This window comes from Hyaena hyaena, unplaced genomic scaffold (assembly GCF_003009895.1).
Source record: "Hyaena hyaena isolate Hyena2069 unplaced genomic scaffold, ASM300989v1 scaffold_1039, whole genome shotgun sequence".
Lineage (NCBI taxonomy): Eukaryota > Metazoa > Chordata > Mammalia > Carnivora > Hyaenidae > Hyaena > Hyaena hyaena.
The window spans coordinates 339,093-360,239 of NW_024081674.1; the positions used below are offsets into that span (position 1 = coordinate 339,093).

Sequence of the window (21,147 nt, forward strand, 5' to 3'; positions counted from 1 at the left end):
TCCTCCAATGGGAACGCATTTTTTGTTGTTATTCCATGCCCAATAGGAGAACTGGTTGCACAGGCTCATTCATGCTGTCACATGATTTACTGGGACTTGCCACATCAGTTCAGTGGCTCACTCTAATGGTCTCAGGCTAGTTTTCCAATGGAAGTCAGTTTAGACTAACATTTTTTTTTTTTTGCAAATAGTTTATTGTCAAATTAGTTTCCACGTAACACTCAGTGCTCATCCCCACAAGTGTCCTCCTCCATGCCCATCCCTCCTCCTCCCCACATCCATCAGTCCTCAGTTTTTGTCAGCATTCAAGAGTCTTTCATGGTTTGCCTCTCCCCCTCGTTCCTCCGTCAAGTTCCTCCTAATCCTCCTATATGTGCAAACATATGATATTTGTCCTTCTCTGCCTGACTTATTTCGCTCAGCATAACACTCTCAAGGTCCATCCATGTTGCTACACATGGCCAGATTTCATTGTTTCTCATTGCCATGTAGTATTCCATGGTATAGATAAACCACATCTTCTTGATCCATTCGTCTGTTGATGGACACTTAGGCTCTTTCCATGTTTTAGCTATTGTGGAGAGTGCTGCTATGAACATTGGGGTACACGTGCTCCTATGCCTCAGCATTTCTGTATCCCTTGGGTAAATTCTTAGCAGTGCTATTGCTGGGTCATAGGGGAGTTCTATTGTTAGTTTCCTGAGGAACCTCCACACTGTTTTCCAGAGGGGCTGTACCAGTTTACATCCCCACCACCAGTGTAGGAGGGTGCCCGTTTCTCCACATCCTTGCCAGCATCTAGAGTTCTCTGATTTGCTCATTTGAGCCACTCTGACTGGCGTGAGGTGGTATCTCAGTGTGGTTTTGATTTGTATTTCCCTGATGAGGAGGGATGCTGAGCATCGTTTCATGTTAGACTAACATTTTTTAAAGAACAGAAATACAGTGAAATATCCTTAACAGTAAAATAAGGATGACTGAAATTATAATCTTCATTTGCAGATTAAGAAGAAACAATCTCCTGTAGTTCTTTTAGTTCTTTATTGTGAATATCGAAAGCAGTTTTTAAAGACTAGTTAATAGAATATCAGGATATATGAGGTTTCAAAAGCCATCTAAAATACTTTTAATTCCTCAAACCTACGACTCTACAGCAGTGGTATTCCTTACTTTCAGGAACATTCACTAACAAACATTACATTACAAATGCTAGATTATACTTGTTTCCTATCATTTCACTTTAATTGTATTAGACTTCCTCAATTCTACACTTTCCATAAGTACCCAGTTTCCTCTTCTATCCATATTCAAGATCCAGTTGCCCTAATGCTGCCATTTTGAGAAACTGGACCTAGCTCTGCCCTAAATTAGCTCCATACTAGGGCCTCAAATAAATTAAATTAATCACGACTTTACCACTATACCACTGAGGACAAAGGGATTGTCAGGCCTATAGAGTCACACTGATTTTTGCCAATCCCCTTACACTGATGGTGTTCACTCATTAGAAGACTGGATATGCTTAGGGATATAATCTGTTGCCTGGACAATGAGCAAAGAATGAACCATTCTCCATGAAGCATAAACTTTAGCTGAATTTTTTGCCAGTACTATCCTGCAAGGATATGTTACTTAGTGCTTTATATCTTCATACTCAAATACTGAGATCACCATGGGCTGAGACACTAATTTAATCTTCTTTGGCCTAAACTTTTTGGACCAGATGATGGTTCTTTCCAGCTCTAAGATTTACTTTTCCATATGTGTTCTCTTCATTGTATTGGCATATTGCTTAGTAGTCTTCATTTATACAGAAATAATCCCTTGCAGTAAGATTTGTGTGAACAGATCTTACTTAAATAGTAAGATCTTAAAAGTAACTTACTTAAAATAGGTTTTTAATTATCTGTAGTATTGTCTGTCACAAATCTTACTCTTAGTTAATGCCTCTCTTTATTTAAGTCATTTATAGACCACACGAAGCAGGAAAGAGAATATTTATACCAAAAAAAAAAAAAAAAATTACCCCTGTCCTTTTAAGGGGAAGAAAAGCCATCTTAAAAAATAAAAACCATATTTAAAAAAGCAGATACATAGAACTTTATCAAGACATATGATTTGCACCAATCTGCGTTCTAATACTATCTATCTTTAGCATAGGGACAGAAAAGAGAAAAAAGAACAATAGATTAAATCAAAGAACCTAGACATTTGTTGGTTCCATGTCAAGGCTTTGTTTTCTGTTTTGATTACTATAAATTCCCAACACACTAGGCATATACATATTAACACTATATATAATATAATAAGTTCCAAAGCCATATGGAATTATATTTTGATTTTCTAAACCACTAGTTCCCTCTAGTAACACTGAAAATAAAAGTTAATTTTTGTGCTTTAACTTCCTGAAAAAGCTGTTTCTATATTTTGTTTCCATGGAAGATATTCTTTTAGGGCACCATTGTCTGAAAAACTAGATCACAGTGTTACAAAAGGATTTTGAGGTCTAAGATTACTAAATCAGTCTGGAGGTTCTGTGGCATCATCAAAGGCTACAGAGATTAGAGAAATTGTGTTATTTAATTATAATTGTCTTTTCTTTGATCTGTCTTTAAACATTGAAAATGGAAAGTTTTTCCATTGACTTGACTTGGGAGGATAAGAAAAAAATTAAGAGTTACGTAGTGAATATTCTTTTGGAAAATATAACCAAAGGATTAGGAGTGGAAGAACAGGGACTGAGGTGTCAAAGACCTTCACAAGTTTGGATATTCATCATTTTAAAAAGCCAAGATCAGACAATACCTTGATTTTTTGTTACAGTATGTACATTTGGGTTCTCTATTATTACCTATGTAGAATTTTGGAAAAATGGAGTATAGTGTCTACTTCTGTCCCCCAAACTTTCAAAGTCAATGAAAAAACAAAAAGTAAATTATGATGTAACAAACTATGAAATTTAAGCTAAAGAAAGAAAGAAAGAAAGAAAGAGAAAAAGACTAGAAGGAAACCTATGTTAGACCTTCTTCTGTACTTGGGAATAAATTAATTCGATCTCTGAAATATTAAAAAAATACTAGATACTGACAAATACTTTTTATAACTTTCATTTGTTTCTTTATACAAGTAGTAGCTTTTGAAGATAATACTACTTAAATTGAAACTATAAATCATATTAAAATAGCTATATTACAATAGAACCACAAGAAGAGTGATTGAAGCATTGGTTTTTAATATTCATTTTACCTTCAATTCCAGGCTGTTTGCAGAAATTCATTTCAGAATATAAGAAAGCCTGATATCACCAAGGTAGAGCTTTTAAAAGATGTTCGGACCAAAAAAGATCTTATCATTCGGTTTGTAGCTCATGATATTGATCAAGAAGATTCAGAAAGTACCATAGAAGAGGAACTAATGTCTGACGATGAAGTTGTTTTAAGAGAGGTTGTAAAAGAAGAATATTTCAGAGAACAATTTGAAGACCAAGTGAAAGAAGTCACGAAGCCAGTAGAAAGCAAAGTTGCTTCTCCCAAGCCGACACTAAGCACAAACAGCCTGAAAAAAATATTTTCTTTAAGCAAATGTTGTCAATCCACATCCAGTGCAAATATTGAAAGTTCTGAAGCAACCTCAAATCAGAAAATAGTACCTAGGGAGAGAAAAGTTAAAAGAGCTACTGCTGAGCTTGACATGTCCAGGTGCTCAACAACCATGACTGAAACAGACTCTTGGAAGAAAAAGCCACAGAGTAAGGTGAATGAGAAACATAACTGTCAGTGACCAGATATCTATAGAAAGAAAAGAGATCTTCAGAAATTCTGTCCATGAATGTATCTTAATTAGAAAAGAATACTAATATTGTTCCATTCTCTTCCTAAGCCTGATAATAATTACAGTATAAAAGAAATTATTAACAGATGAAACCATGAAACTCAACTAAGAGAAAGCAGATAATTGAAAGAGACCTAGATTAGTTAGGAGCCCAAGGAGAACAGAAAATGGAAACCATTGAAAAGAAATGCAAACTAATTATTTAAATATATTATTTAATAAATTCCAGTCTTTTTTGTATTTTGGCTGGTAAATCACAGCCAAAATTGACATATTTTTTAAGAAGACTTACACAGGTAGGATATGACTAGAAATTGGGTCAACATAAGAGGAAGTAAAAAAACGATCCATACAAATTCAAATTGTCTAGGTATGAATTCTGACTCTTCCTTAATAGCTATGTGTCCTTTGGGCAAGCTACATGGCCAGATTTTTTTCTTAAAAATGACTTAGCCAACATGCCCCAAATTAAAAGGCTAATCAAAATATTTTAAGTATCACCCTTGCAATCAGCCCATAAAGTCCACTATCATCATGGGGTACAGCTCTTGTCCCTGATATCATAACTCTGAAATGACAGTCTCAACTTCAGTGATCACAGGGGTTGGCCCTGTCCTAAAATTAGTACCAAAACATGTTTTTGTAAAGTTTATATGATTTGGTATTTCCCGATGAGACAATTCCATTGATTATCCAATTGACATGATTCATGGATAAATACAAAAAGCTGAGATGAACCAGAGAAAACAGAAGAAAAACTCTTCAATTCAGGAACTTAACAAGTAGATTATCTTCACACAAATTCTGATCTATTTGCTGGGAAGCTATGTGTGATTTCATGACCAACTGCAGAATAGTTTTCTTGAGCCTCATATTCAGAAATGCTGGCTTTATAGATAGCCAAAGAAATGGTATAGCATAACTAATAGGGAAAATTCAAAATGGGTTATATGAACAATAATCCCAATAGTAGCTTTTTTTGAGATTTCAAGAAAAATCACAATAATGATATTCTCATAAAAAATAATGCTATTAAATCACACATGACTTCCCAACAAATAGATCAGAGTTTATGTTAAGATAATTGAACTGAAAAGTATCTGAATTGACCAGAGTTATGTCTCTGTTCTTTTCCTTTCTGAACTTGGTAAGATATGATTTAAAATATTTGTAATGTATAGAAATGGAAAACAATATTCTTCAAACAAGTTTTTTTAAATAAATTAATGTTTATTTTTAGTTTTGAGACACAGAGAGAATGTGAGTGGGGAAGGGGCAAAAAGAGAGGGAGACTCAGAATCGAAGTAGGCTCCAGGCTCTGAGCTGTCAGCACAAAGCCTGAGGCAGGCCTCAAACTTACAAACTGAGATCAAGACCTGAGCCAAAGTGAGACACCCAACTGACTGAGCCATCCAGGAACCCCAAACCAGGTTTAAATTTATATTTAAAATCCAGTCAAACTCCCATATTATAGTATAGATCATCCTCGCTGAGCCATTCCCCTCCCAAAAAATACAGGAAAGAGACCTTTTAATTAGAATTATGGGGTTCATCCATCTTTTAAGTAATCTCTAGAAATTTTTTTCATTGTAGTGTAGATTAGAGCTTAAAATATGCCAATAAGGTTAGAAAGCACATGTCAAACTCTATGTGACAAATGTTTTTCACTTTTCCAGAAAGAAAAAAGGACTATTAGTACTGAACCAACACATTACCTCATACACAGAATTATGAGTTCATCTTCATATAACCAAGAAGATCTTATTTCATCTGCCAGGTGTGTGAAATTTAAGCAATATATAAAAATAGAAATCTGAGATGAAAGTATTACTTACTGAAAGAATGGGGCTCCTGGTAAAACTATGGTTGGGCAAGTATTCAGTCTTAGACTTTCCTTCACTCCTTCATATTCTTCTCACATAGAGCTTCCCACTGTGGAGATTTCCTAAGGCCTTCCCCCTTCTGCCTGATCTCTCATTTCTAGTTACCTGGTTTCTACATTTTTTTCTAGTATAGCAGTATCTTGGATCAAGAATTTACAGGTGTATTTTGAGAGTTTGTTTGTTTGTTTGCTTGTTTGTTTGTTTGTTTTTTTAACCTGGGAGATAGGTACAACGGTATCTGCACTATCAGCACAAAGGGTTCCTGCTCAACTCTCTTCATGAATTAAACGTTCCAGTGTATATAACTGCTTGTAAAAACAAATCAAAGATGAAAGGGGGATAGTGTAAGGTAGGGTATTCAGAGATGAAGCTTAAAAAACAATAGAGTTGGGGCGCCTGGGTGGCTTAGTCGGTTAAGCGTCCGACTTTTGCTTAGGTCATGATCTCGCGGTTCGTGGGTTCGAGCCCCGCGTAGGGCTCTGTGCTGACTGCCAGCTCAGAGCCTGGAGCCTGTTTCAGTCAGTGACTCCCTCTCTCTCTGACCCTCCCTTGCTCACGCTGTCTCTCTCTCTCTCCTAGAAATAAATAAAACATTTAAAAAAAAAAAAACAATAGAGTTTGATGTAGTCCTCTGAGGATAGAGAGCATTTACATGAAAAGACAGTTCAGGTTTGGACAACTATAGAGGCAAAGTCTGGAGTGTGTGGCAATTATAAAGGACAGAGAGAACAAAGTATACTGTAGATTTTAAATCTAATAACTATATCTAGAAGAGCTCAAATTTGTTAAAAATTGTTCTTAAGTTTATAAGACTATAGGGGAAGCAATAGGAAAGGAGAAAACCCTGCCTGGTTACATTTCTTTCCATATACTATAAAGGAATGGTTTATTTTTGACACTAACACTATTTTGCGGACACCTATTCCTGGCCCACCATTGCCTGTTTTTCCTGCATAATGGTTGTTTTAAAATACACTGGTAATGCAGGTACCTCTCTACTGTTTATATGAATGATGAAGGCAGAGGCACATATAACATCAAATAAATGTAAATTTAGAGCAAGACAGCAGACTGGGAAACTTCAGTCCCTTCTTTCCTTAAGAAAACAAACAAACAAAAACACAACTGCATACTGATAAAAACAACTTCATATGAGCTCTTACCACTAGTCAGATATCTGCAGCAACCATGCGAATGTCTCATCAAGGAAAAGGCATATTCAAACCAGTAGGAAGTTCCACCAATTTGTCCTTGCCTTTGCCGAATCCTCTCTGCAACATGACAAGACATAGTTGGGAAGAAATGGCTCAATTCCCTTCCCTCCCTTGGGTTGGAAGGACCAGACTGGAACTTGTTTGCATTGTTCTGGCCTACCTGTCGGCTGCCAGAGGGAATGCTTCTGTCTCACCTAAATAGATTGAGACAGTGGCACGGTTTGGATCTATGCCTGAAATCACAGAAGGCAGCTGATGGGTGCCACAGTGTATGAAAATCACAGGGGACTGCAGATGCACCTTACAGCAAGAAATTACAGGTAGGGGGATATAATGAATATTCAAGGCCCTGAGAAGAAGCATGATGGGAAGCATTCCTGGAAAATAAAATGTTTAAAAGCAGATCACAAAGAAGGAGTTCTTGAAGTTCAGCTGAGAAGATGGCAGATTAGGAGGACGCTAAGCTCATCTTGTCCCATGGATACAACTAGATAACATCCATGCCAGCCATAATTAACCCAGGAAATGACCGGAAGACTGGTATAAGAGACTCCACAACCAAAGGCAAGGAAGAAGCAATATGAAAGAAGGTAGGACAGGTGAAAACATGGTGTACAAGCAAAACAGAGCATGGCCTTCTGTGACAGGGAGGGAACTGATGGCACAGAGAAGGGCAGAAAATAGACTTTCACATGGGAAAGCCCACAAATGGGGAGGATGAATCTCTGTACTATTTGCTTTTGAGAGTAAGAGGAGCCAAATTTCATGAGTTCTTAAAACTAGCATTTTAAAAATCTAGAATTTTAAAAATCAGCAGGCTTGGCTGTTATAGAGCTCAGAAGGTGTTAGAAAGTGGAGTCCTTGCCCTTAAGGAGACAACATGACAAACAGCCCATGCAGATATAGCATAGAACCAGCTGTTTGAAAAACTCAGAGGACAGACAGGGGAGAGAGTGATCTGCTCTTGTCAGAGCACAGCCCAGAGACACAAGGGTCATGGGGAGACCCCTCCAGGAACAAAGGAGCTAGTAGTTGCCATTTGCCTCCTCTGTCTCTGTCTCCAGCATAAACAAGGGCCACCTGCAGGAACCAGCAGAACACTGACACTTCTTACATAACTTGCTCGCACAAAGCACTCCCCATACTTCAGCAGATCCACGCTTTCCAGCCATGCTAACCTCAGTCCCAGCACTGCAGGCCCCTTCCCCAGAAGATCAGCAAAACCCTGCCAATACCACACTATTTGACCCCTAACCATTTTGCAGGACCTCAGTTCCAGCAGTAGCAGGAGCAGGTCTCATTTTGCAAGCAGACCATTGCACATGTTGCTACCCACAATAGGCAAAGACAGCATCTGCAAAGAATTGGACTGAAGGACAAAGAGGCCAAGACTCAATAGCAGAGCACACGCAACACACATAGGAGATACTCCTTGAAATGCCAGGGCCTGGGGAGTAAAGGATACTGCACGGCAGGGCACTACAGGACATCTTCTCCGTAAGGCTGTGATCACTAAAGAGCAAGAGAGTAGCTAACTTTTCTAATACATAGAAACTGACAAATCACACAATATGTGATGAATTAATGACCTAGAAGACAGAGTAATGGAAAGCCATCAAGCCGATAAAAAAGAGAAGAAAGAAAATTATGCAAATTGAGAATTATCTTAGGAAACTCCATCAAGTATAACATCTGCATTATAGAGATCTCAGAAGAAGAAAGAGATAAGGGGGCAGAAAATTTATTTGAAGAAATACTAGCTGAAAACTTCCCAAATTTGGGGAAAGAAACTGATATCCAGGTCCAAGAGTCACAGAGATACCCCAAAAATTCAACCCAAGGAGATCCATATCAAGACACGTAGTAATTAAAATGGAAAAAATTGTGATAAAAAAATTTAAAGCAGCAAAAGTTAAGAAAACAGTTATATACAAGGGGAAACCTTATAAGACTATCAGTGAATTTTTTCAGCAGAAACTTTGCAGGCCAGAAAGAAGTGGCATGATGTATTCAAAATACTGATAGGGAAACATGTACAACCAAGAACATTCTATCCAGCAAGGCTATCATTCAGAATAGAAGGAGAGATAAAGAGTTTCTCAGACAAACAAAAAATAAAGGAAGTCATGACCTTTAAACCAGCCTTATAAGAAATATTAAAAAGGACACCTTGAGTGGAAAGGAAGACCATAAGTGAGACTAGGAAAAGTAAAAAACACAAAAGCAGTAAAAATAAATATTTCTGTAAAAATCAGCCAGGGGATTTGAATATAAAATAAAAGGATTTGAAATATGATACCATATACCTAAAACATGGGAGGGAGAAGAGTAAAAAATAGTTTTATCTATTTTTAATTTTATTTTTAATTATAAACAGCCATCAACTTAATATAGACTACTCTATACATAAGATGTTATATGCAAACCTAATGGTAACCATAAATCAAAAACCATATATAAAGATAAAAGAGAAAGGTATCCAAGTATATCACTAACGAAAGCCAACAAACCATAAAAGAGAGCAAAGGAAGAAAGTATCAGAGAAAATCTTTAGAAACTACCACAAAACAAATAAAAAAGTGGCAATAAATAGGTACCTATCACTAATTACTCTGAATGTAAATGGACTAAATGCTCCAAACAAAACATAGAGTATCAGAATGAATTTAAAAATAAGACCCATCTATATGCTGCCTCCAAGACATTTCAAAAAAAGACACCAGCAGATTGAATGTGAGGGGATGGGTAGCAATACTTACATCTGACAAAGTAGACTTTAAAACAAAGACTGCAACAAGGGACAAAGAAAGACACTGTAAAATAACAAAGGGGACAATCCAACAGGAGGATATAACAATTGTAAATACTTATGCGCCCAACATGAAAACACCCAAATACATGTAAAACAGTTGATAATAAACATAAAAGAGATAACTGAGAGTAATACAATAATAGTAAGGGGCTTTAACACCTCAGTTATGTCAATAAACAGACCATCCAAACCAAAAATTAACAAGGAAACAATAGTTTGATTAACATAACTGAACCAGATGGATTTAACAGACATATTCAGAACATTCCATCCTAACGGCAAAATAATACACATTCCTTTCAAGTGTACACAGAACATTTCCCAGAATCTAGCATACATAAGGCCACAGAACAAGTCTTAATATATTTAAAAAAATCAAAATCATACCATGCATTTTTTCTGACCACAACACCATGAAACATTATGAAACACACACACACACACACACACACATCTGGAAACACCAGAAATAACTTGGAAGGTAAATATTATGCTATTAAACAATGAATGGGTCAAACAAGTAATCAAAGAAGAAATTAAAAATTACATGGAAACAAATGAAAATGAAAACAAAATGGTCCAAAAGTTTGGGATGTATCAAAAGTGGTTCTAACAGGGAAGTTTGTAGCAACACAGACCTACATGAAGAAACAAGGAAAATCTCAAATAAACAACCTAACCTTACACCTAAAGGAGTTAGAAAAAAAAGAAAAAAAGAACAAAAAAATCTAATCCCAATAGAAGGAAGGAAAAATAAAGTTTAGACAGAAATAAATGATATAGAAAGAAAAAGAAAGAAAGAAAGAAAGAAAGAAAGAAAGAAAGAAAGAAAGAAAGAAAGAAAGAAGAAAGAAAGCAAGAGTAGTTCAATGAAACCAGGAGCGTGTTCTTTGAAAAGATCAACAGGGGTGCCTGGGTGGCTCTGTTGGTTAAGTGTCTGACTTCAGCTCAGGTCATGATCTTGGGGTCTGTGATTTCGAATCCCATGTCAGGCTCTGTGCTGACAGCTCAGAGCTTGGAGGTTGCTTCAGATTCTGTGTCTCCCTCTCTCTGCCCCTCCCCACTCATTCTCTCTCTCTCTCTCTCTCTCTCTCTCTCTCTCTCAAATACAAATATATATAAAAAAAGAAAAGATCATATCTTCTAGGAAGATTCATTAAAAAAAGAGAGAGATCCCAAAGAAAGAAAATTAACAATGAAAGAGGAGAAATAACAACCAACACTAAAGAAATACAAACAATTGTAAAAGAGTATTATGAAAACCTATATGCCAACAAATTAGACATTAGAAGAAATAGATAAATTCAGACATATAACCTACCAAACCTAAAGCAGGAAGAAGTAGAAAATTTAAACAGACCAATCACCAGCAATGAAACTGAATCAGTAATAATAAAAAAGAAATTAAATTAAATTAAAAAAACTGCCCCAAAAGAAAAGTCCAGGACCAGGCAGCTTCACAGGCAAATTCTACCAAACACTAAGAAGAGTTAATACCCATTCTTGTTAAACTATTCCAAAGAATACAAGGAGAAGGTAAACTTCCAAATTTATTCCATGAGGCCAGTATCAGCCTGATAGTAAAACCAGACAAAGACACCATAATTAAAGAGAACTACAGGCCAATATCTCTCATGAATATTGATGCAAAAATCTTTAACAAAATACAAGCAAACCAAATCAAAAAATATATGTAAAAAATCATATATCACAATCGAATGGAATTTATTCCCAAGATGCAAGGATGGTTTAATATGCACAAAGTCATCAACATGATACATTGCATCAATAAGAGAAAGGATAAGAACCATATGATCATTTCAATCGATATAAATATAGCAAAAGCATTTGACAAAGTACAAAATACATTCATGATAAAAACTCTGCAAAGTAGGTCTAGAGGGAACATGTCTCAACATAATAAAGGCCTTGTATGAAAAACCCACAGCCAACATCGTATTCGATGTTGAAAATCTGGGTGCTTTCCCCCTAAGGTCAAGAATAAGGGAAAAATGTCACTTTTATTCCACAAATTACTGGAACTCCTAGCCATAGCAATTAGACAACAGAAAGAGATATAAGGAGTCCAAATTGGTAAGGAAGAAGCAAAACTCTCACTATTTGCAGATAGCATGATACTATATGCAGAGACCATCACAACTCCACCAAAACATGAGTAGAACTGAAAAATGAATTCAGTAAAGTTGCAAGATACAAAATGACTATGAAGAAATGTGTTGCATTTCTATATACTAACAGTAAAGCAGCAGAAAATGAAATTAAGAAAACAATCCCATTTGCAATTGCACAAAAGCAATAATATATCTAGGATAAATTTAACCAAAGAAATGAAAGGCCTATACTCTGAAAACTATAAAACACTGATGGCTATAGAAAAACATAAAGAACTAAAGAAAATCAGTGGGGAAGTATATGAGAAATATGAGAATAAAAAAAGAAATATAACATAAAAAAGAACCAAAGAGAAATTCTGGAGCTGAAAAATATAACTGAATTGAAAAATTCACTAGGTGGGTTTAAGAGCAGACTCAGGCAAAAGGGAACTTGAGCACAAGTCATTTGAAATTATGGAACCTGGAGAGCTAAAAGAATATGGACTAAAATAAAATGACCAGAATTTGAAGAACTTATGGGATACCATCAAACATATCACTATATGTATCATGGGACTTCCAGAAGAAAGAGAGAAAAGGGCAGGGTGATTATTTGAAGAAATGATGATTAAAACCTCCCCATATTTGCCAAATGTCATGAGTATTCAAATACCATAAGCTTAATGAATTCCAAGTAGCATAAATATACAGAGGCAAAACCAAGACAGGCCAAAGTGTCAAGAGGCAAAGATAAAAAGGGAATCTTGAAAGCAGCATCAAGAGAAAAATGACTTGTCATTTGTCTATAAGACATCCCCACAGAACACTCAGGGAAATTTTCATTAGAAAGCTTGCAAGCTGGAAGGCAGTTAAGGATATATTTAAAGTTCTGAAAGAAAGAGAAATATCAAATGAGAATTCTTTAACTAGCAAAAATTCTCTTCATAAATTAAAGAGAAAATAAAGACATTATAAGATTAAAAAACAACAACAGTAAGAGTTTTATTACCAGCAGATATGGTCTAGAAGAAACCCTAAAAGAAGTCCTAAATCCTAAAAAGAAGTTGAAAGTAAGAGATGCTAAACAGTGACTCAAAGACATATAAAAATATAAAATTCTTTTGTAAAGGTAAATACACGGACAAGTATATAAAAACCAGTATTATCATTTTGCTTAATAACTCCACTTTTTATTTTTTACGTGATTTAAAAGGTAAATACATAAGAAATGATTAAAAACTTATGCTGATGGGTATAAAAGATATAAAGACATTTTTGGGGACATCAATAACATGAAGGCAAGTGGGTTAATTTAAAAGGAAGGAGTAGAGTTTATATGTAATTGAAGTTAAATTGGTTTCAATTTGTCATCGTTTTAGGATTCTATAAGTAATTCCTGTGCTAACAACAAAGAAGATATCTATAGAATAGTCCTGAAATAAAATGCAAAGGGAAGCAACTGTGTATTTGCAAAATATCAACAGTGAAGGAAATGAGGGATAAAAGAGCTGTAAGACACACAGAAAATAACTAACCAAAGGCAAAAGTAGTCCTTCCCTATCAGTAATTTAGCATATATGGACTAAACACTCTAATTAAAAAACACAGATTAATAGAAGGAACTTCAAAAGTGGATCCAACTACAGATAGTCTCCAACTTAGGGTGCAAGTTATGATTTTTTGATTTTATGATAGTGCAAAAGTGATATCCATTCCATAAAAATTTGTACTTTGAATTTTGAAGTCAGGCTAGCAATGCACTCTACACTACTCTCTTGTGATACGTGGCAGAAGCAGTGAGCCACAGCTCTGTTACCACAGTCATGAGGGTAAACAACCAATATATGAACAGCTATTCTCTACACATATAATCATTCTGTTTTTCACTTTCAGTTAAGTATTCAATAAATTACAAGAAATATTTAACACTCTATTATAAAATATGCTTTGTGTTAGATGATTTTGCCCAGCTGTATACTAATGTGTTTTGAGGATGTTTATGGTGGACTAAACTAATTATGATGTTCAGTAGTTTAGGTACATTAAATGTATTTTTTACTTATGATATTTTCAACTTATAATGGGCTTGTCAGGACTAACCCCTTCATAAGTCAAAGAAGATCTGTACATATTGTTTAGAAGAGACTCACTTTAAAAATAAGGATGCACACAGGTTGAAAGTGAAAGGACAGGAAAAGATACCTCAAACAAAGAGAAACCGTTAGCTATACTAATATCAGACAAAATAGACTTTAAGTGAAAAACAAGAGACAACATTATTATAATGATAAAAGGGTTCATTCACTAAGAAGACTTAACAAATATAAACATATATGAAACAAACTTGAGAGCTCCAAAATAAATGAAGCAAACATTGACAAATTTAAAGAGAGAAACAGACAGCTCTACCTCTACAACAGTAATAGAGGACTTCAACAGACTGTTTTCAATAGTGGACAGAGCAACCAGATGGAATATATAGAGGACTTCAACAACACTATAGCTCAGTTAGAACTAACAGACCTATACAGGACACTCCATCCAACAACAGCAGAATATGTATTTTTCTCAAGTGTACATGGAGCATTATCCAGCATAGAACGTAGGCTGGGTGATCAGGATGTCACATACAGATCACAAAACAAGTGTTCATAAATTATAAAATATTAAAATTATGCACAGTATCCTTTCAATCACAATGGAATGAATTTAGAATTTAATAGCAGCGGGAGAACTGGAAAATTCACAAATATGTAAATATTAACCAATACATTCTTTTTTTTTTTTTTTAAATGTTTTATTTATTTCTAGGAGAGAGAGAGAGAGACAGCGTGAGCAGGGGAGGGTCAGAGAGAGAGGGAGTCACAGACTGAAACAGGCTCCAGGCTCTGAGCTGGCAGTCAGCACAGAGCCCGACGCGGGGTTCGAACCCACGAACCGCGAGATCACGACCTAAGCGAAAGTCGGACGCCCAACCGACTAAGCCACCCAGGCACCCCATTAACCAATACATTCTTAAGCAACCAATGGGTCAGAGAAGAAATCACCCAGGAAATTAGAAAATACTTGAGACAAATGAAAATGAAAACAATATACTAAAACTTACGGGATAGAGTGAAGTATTTCTGAGAGAAATTTATAGCTGTAAGTTCACTAATAAAGATCTTATAACAATAACTTACCTTCATATCTTAAATAACTAAAAGAATAAAAACAAGCTAAACTCAAAACTAGGATAAGGAAGAAAATAATACAAAGCAAGTATAAGCAAAATACAAAATCTAAAAAGAATAGAGAAAATCAGTGAAACCTAGAGTTAGTTCCTCAAAAACACCAACAAAATTGACAAAACTATTGCAAGACTGCCTGTGAAAAAAAAGAAGACTCAAAAAACTAAAACTATAAATGAAAAAAGGGCCGTCACAATTGATTTTACAGAAATAAAAAGGATAAGTGAGTATCATGAACAATTATACACCAAAAAATTGGATGACTGAGATGAAATGGATAAATTCACAGAAACACATGACCACTGAAACTGAATCATGAAAAAAATAGAAAATATGAACAGACTAGTAAGGAGATTGAATCAGTAATCACAAACCTAATAAAGAAAATCTCAGGACCAGATGGTTTCACTGGTGAATTCTAGCAAACATTTCAAGGAGAATTAACAAAAATTCTCCTTAACTCTTACAAAAAAAAATTAGATAGAAGGGAATGTCTCCAAACTCATGAGGCTAGCATTACTTTGATACCAAAAACTAGAAAAAGGCACTACAAGAAAACTACAGATTAATAGTCCTGATGAATATGGATGCAAACATCTTTAGCAGAATTCTGGCAACAGAATTCAATAGCACATTAAAACATTTTACACCAGGACTCAAGTGGGATTTACCCCAGAAACAAGGGAGGTTCAACAATTAAAAATCAGTCAACGTAATACAACATATTAACAAGATGAAGAACACACACACAGAGACATTCTCAGATAAATTAATGCAGAAAAAAACATTTAACAAAACTCAGTGCTTTTTCATGATAACACTCAATGAACTAGGAATAGAAGAAAACCACTTCAAAGAAATAAGCCGTATGTGGAAAACCTACAACTAATATTGTACTTGGGGTGAAAGCATGAAGGATTTTCCTCTAAGATCAGAAACAAAGTTGCCCAGTCTCGCCACTTCTGTTCAAAATACTGGAAGTCCTACTCAGAGCACTTAAAAAGAAATAAAAGACATCTATATTAGAAGATAAGACTTGCAATGATCTTTGTTCACAGATAACATTATCTTCTATGTAAAAACCCTAAAGAGTTCATACAAAGAAGAAACAAAATTTTTAGGATGAACGTATTCAGGGGCACTTGAGTGGCTCAGTTGATTAAGTGTCCGACTTTGGTTCAGGTCATGATCTCAAAGTTCGTGGGTTCGTGCCCTGTGTCCAGTTCTGTACTGACATATACAGACTTTCATAAATAAATCACAAGAATAAAAGGTACATGATAAGAAATACAATTGAAGATATTTTAATAGCATTGTATAAGGATAAGAGCTACAATAGCAGTAAACATAGCATAATGTGTAAACTTATCAGCTGTACCACTGAAACTAATGTAATATTTTGTGTCAGTTATACTCAACTTTTAAAAAATAATTTAAAATTCATGGATTGGAAGGTTTACTAGTGTTAAGATGTCAATATTACACAAAGTATTCTACAGATTAGCACTTTATAAGAATTGTGTTTGATGTCATTTTTTGCAGAAACAGAAAAAATTCAAATATTTACATATAAAAAATTCTTTCTAAAATTTTTATAGGGACTCCTAATAACCAAAACAATCTTGAAAAGGCAGAAAAAAGTTGGACATACTGATTTCAAAACTTACTGCAAAGACATGGTAATAAAAACAGTATGGTATTGACATAAAGACAGACATAGAAAGCAATAAAATAAAAAGCACAGAAACAACTCTTTCATTTATGGCCAAATGATTTTTGATAAGCAAGCCAAGGGCATTTAATGGGAATAGAACATTCTGAAAAACAGTGTTGAGAAAACTAACCACACACACACAAATGAAGTTAGACCCTTCCCTTATACCATATATAAAAATTAACTCAAAATGAATAAAAGACCTAAGTAAAGCGATAGGCCTCTCATGAGAAAACATGGTGGAAAATCTTCATGACATTCGATTTGGCAATAATTTCTTGTGTGTGACACTAAAAGCATAAGCAAAAACAACAACAAAAATTAGATATACTGGACTTCACCAAAATTAAAATCTTCTGTGCTTCAAAGGACAGAATGAAAAGTCAATTCATAGAACGGGAGAAAATACTTGCAAATTGTATATCTGATTAGGGGTTACTAGCCAGAATACATAGAGAACTCCTATAACTAAATAACAATTAAAGAAATCAAATAACCTGATTAAAAATTGGGCAAAGGATTTGAATAGATATTTCTTCAAAGAAAATATACAAATGGGCAATAAGTTCATGAAAAGATGCTCAACATCACTAATCATTAGGGAAATGCAAATAAAAAAACCACAGTAAGGTGCTATTTCACACTATTTGGACAGCTATTGTCAGGATACATACCCCAAACAATTGAAAACAGTGACTCAGATATTGGTACACTCGTATTCATAAGCAGCATAAAAATAGCGAAATCATGGAAGCAACACAGGAGTCACTGATGAATGGTTAGGCAAAATGTGGCATATGCACTCAATAGAATGTAAGTAAGCCTCAAAATTGAAATTCTGACACATGCTACACATAAGAACCTTGAAAGCATTATGCTAAGTGACATAAGCTGGTCATAAAAGGACTAATATTACATGATTCCATTTATATGAGATACCTCAGGTAGTCAAATTATAGAGGCAGAAGGTAAAATCGGTAGTTACATAGTTCCTGGGAATAGAGAGAGAGAGGATAATGCAGTGTTAAATATTTAATGGGTAAAAGAGTGTCAGTTTTGAGGAAGATGTAAATGTTCTGTAGAATAGATGATGGTGATGGTTGCACAACAATGTGAATGTACTTAAGCACAGAAATGTACACTTAAAAATGGGTTATGATGGAAAATTTTGTTATGTGTATTCAACCAAAATTTTTAAAGTGGAAACAAAGTTAATTTAGAAATCATTTTCGTTTGATTTGCAAATTCAATGATGAATTACTCTAGATTTACTTCCATATGAAGAATAACTGACAGATTGTTCTTTTGCTTAACCAGTAATTTCTTCATTCATTAAATACACAGAAAATTAAATGTTATTTTTCTTTTGTTTTAGTGAGACTGAAGATTTTTCCTCAGATACAAGTGCCAAAAGAATAGAAGGTTGGATTTATTATTTGTCTTAAATTAGAATGCATTCAAAAGAAGACTGCTTTACTGCTTTGATAAGCTTTTTAGTTATTGCTTATTGTTTGTTTACTGCCTTGTTTACTGCTTTGATGAATTTTTTAGTTACCAAACCTGAGATTGATATTTTTCCCTGTAAATTTACCTATTTTGAAGAAAAATAATCCATTACTACATCACTCAGATGTTAAAATGAGCCAACTATTTGACTTTTCTGAATTGCTGTTAAGACTTTAATGATTTTGATCAAGAAAATGGTGTGGTATTATGAATTCACAGTTACCATGCTCCTTTGAAAAATATTCATAAAATAAAGATGCATCATACAGTAGTTTTCACTTGAGCCAATACCCATTATACTAGCATTTAACGATTTCTTACCCTTTCTTTGTACTTCGTGCTACCATAATGTACAAAAAGGGGGAAGGGGCTTTTAGAGCTAAATATATTTGCTCACATTAATATCTGACTAGTATGGACTTCACTTTGAAGAAAAAATATCTATTTTTATTTTACTCTAAGGAGTGATACCTACTCCTTAGACTATTTGTGAGAAATTTTTGGTGAAACCTCAGAGGATCAATGTGGTTGTAAGAGTGATCATATGTACAAGAGATAGAGTGTCATGTTTACTATAAAGTGGCCTTAAAATTCAAACCACAGTGGGGTGCCTCAATGGCTCAGTTGGTTAAGCATCTGACACTTAGTTTTAACTTAGTTCATGATCCCACAGTTCTTGAGATCAAGCTGTATGTCAGGCTCCACACTGATAGGGAGGAACCTGCTTGGGATTCCCTCTCTCTCTCTCTCTCTCTCTCTCTCTGTCTCTCTCTCTCTCTCTCTCTGCCCTTCCTGTGCTTGTGTTCTCCCTTTCTATGTCAAAATAAATAAACTTGAAAAAAGAAAACAACCCTCAAACCACAGGTTTACCCTGGCTATCTCAAACACAAAACCCACTCAAGTAGTTATTTTAAAACACATTTTCTCATCTTCGAAGTGAAATTATTTTCATTAGGATAATTCATAGAATAGCAATAACTATGCCAGAATTCCGTGAACACACCATAATCTGACGATGTCATAGTAATCACTAATCACACTTGTATTATGGAATCATAGGTGTCTAGTGTCAGACAGAAACCATTCGATACAACCCCCCACTCTTCTTTATGTTCACATGAGGAATCTCAAGCTCAGGTTGAGGAAGCAATTTTGCCAAGGTTATTTTGAGTTAAAGGAAGAGCCAATTCTGGATCCTAAATCTCCTCACCATAAATGCATTAAGGGTTTTTTCCCCAATTAATTTTGCAATGATCATGCTTAATTCTTATATCCTTTCGCAATATTTCAGCTGCCCAATTCAACCTTTTATTTATTGATTCATTCAAATATTTACTGAGCATCTCCTGTGTGCTCTAGGATCCTATGTGTGAACAAAACTGACAAAGTCCTTAATCTCAGAATTTATACTTGGGGTGGGCATCAAAAGGTAAGGACATAAACAAGATAATTCCAGATATTTATAAGTATTTCCCATCTCATCTGAGACAAAAGCCGAAGACATTACAATGGCTTGCAAAACCCTACATCATCTGGACATCACTCCACCCCCTTTTACTTCTCTAACTTCTTCCTCTGCTTCTCTTTCCAGCTCTCTGCTCCAGCCTCATCGCCCTTAAACTTTCCAGGCATTCAGATCTTTGCTCTTGCTGATCCTTGTGTACTGCTCTTCCTCCTACATCTTCCTTGCTTATCCCTCACCTTCAGGTCTTTGCTCAAGTTTTACCTTCTCAGTGAGGTCTTCTTTGACTATAGTCTGAAATTGTACCCTCATTCTCACCACGGCACTAACTATTCAACTTCTTTGCTGAGCTTTTTCACTGGCACCTATAACTATCTGACAGACTGTTAATTGTTTTTTCACGACCTCCTTCTAGAATGTAAGCTCCCACAGTTGTATTCCCAAGAGCCTAAAATAGGCGTATAGTAGGAGAACCATTTGGTAATATAAGGCAGACAATGGGAATAACTAATGAGAGGCACAAGAATTCAGTTTTGGTTATGCTGAGATTGATTGACTCTTTAGATATTGAAGTTAAAGTGTCACATAAGAAACAGGATTTTTAAGATGGACTTTAATGGAGAGTTCAAGGGCACTTCTTGGGATGGGCACTGGGTGTTATATGTAAACCAACTTGACAATAACCTATTTAAGGAAAAAAATAATGGAGCGTACAGAGCTGAAAATTTATATTCTTTGTTTCATATAGGTATACAATAAAATAAATTAACTCTGAATATCTGAGATCCTCAATTACCAGCAATTTTTCTATGACTTTTCATCAAAACAAACTTCTAGTATATCCTGGGAAGTTGACAGCCCTTTAGCCTAGAAACTTAAAACCTATATTTGGAATGGTAGACCTAGAAGTAAACCCAATACCCTCACTCATTTCAAAGCAAACGTCAGCTCAATTATGTGTAATATAGAGCCAGGTACTTTAGAAAGATGATCAAGCAACAATAAAATTTTACCAATATTGTCAGATAAGTGCAATAATGAATCCCTGTCAAATTTTAGTTACTTGAAGTTTTACTACTACTTTTCCCCCTCTACACCTTCATTTGTCCAAAGGATAATTCAGAGAATAACCACTTGTGTTGGACCTTGGTGATTACATGTCTATAAAATGCACAGTTCTTATATATAAGCTATGTCACTGAGTCCTGTTGTGAGACAGGCAGAGAAGAATCTCATTCACTTTCTACATAATGAGGAAATAGTCAAATAAGTTAGATTCAATTTGCCAATGTTCTTCACTCTAAGAAGTGAAGCTAAAACTCAAACACAGATTTTCTGCCTCCCTAGTGGTGGGTTTTTGTAAAACTTTTCTAATAATTTC

The 21,147-nt window shown here is 35.1% G+C and overlaps 1 protein-coding gene across 1 annotated transcript in view; it reads left to right on the plus strand.

Moving 5' to 3' along the window:
- The window catches only part of FSIP2 (fibrous sheath interacting protein 2), an 84,350-nt gene that overhangs the window by 55,611 nt on the left and 7,592 nt on the right, over positions 1-21,147 (plus strand). The window contains exons 19-21 of the mRNA XM_039222034.1: positions 3,259-3,753; positions 5,508-5,608; positions 18,174-18,220. Coding sequence (XP_039077965.1) covers positions 3,259-3,753; positions 5,508-5,608; positions 18,174-18,220 — 643 coding nt within the window. The remainder of the gene's footprint in view (positions 1-3,258; positions 3,754-5,507; positions 5,609-18,173; positions 18,221-21,147) is intronic.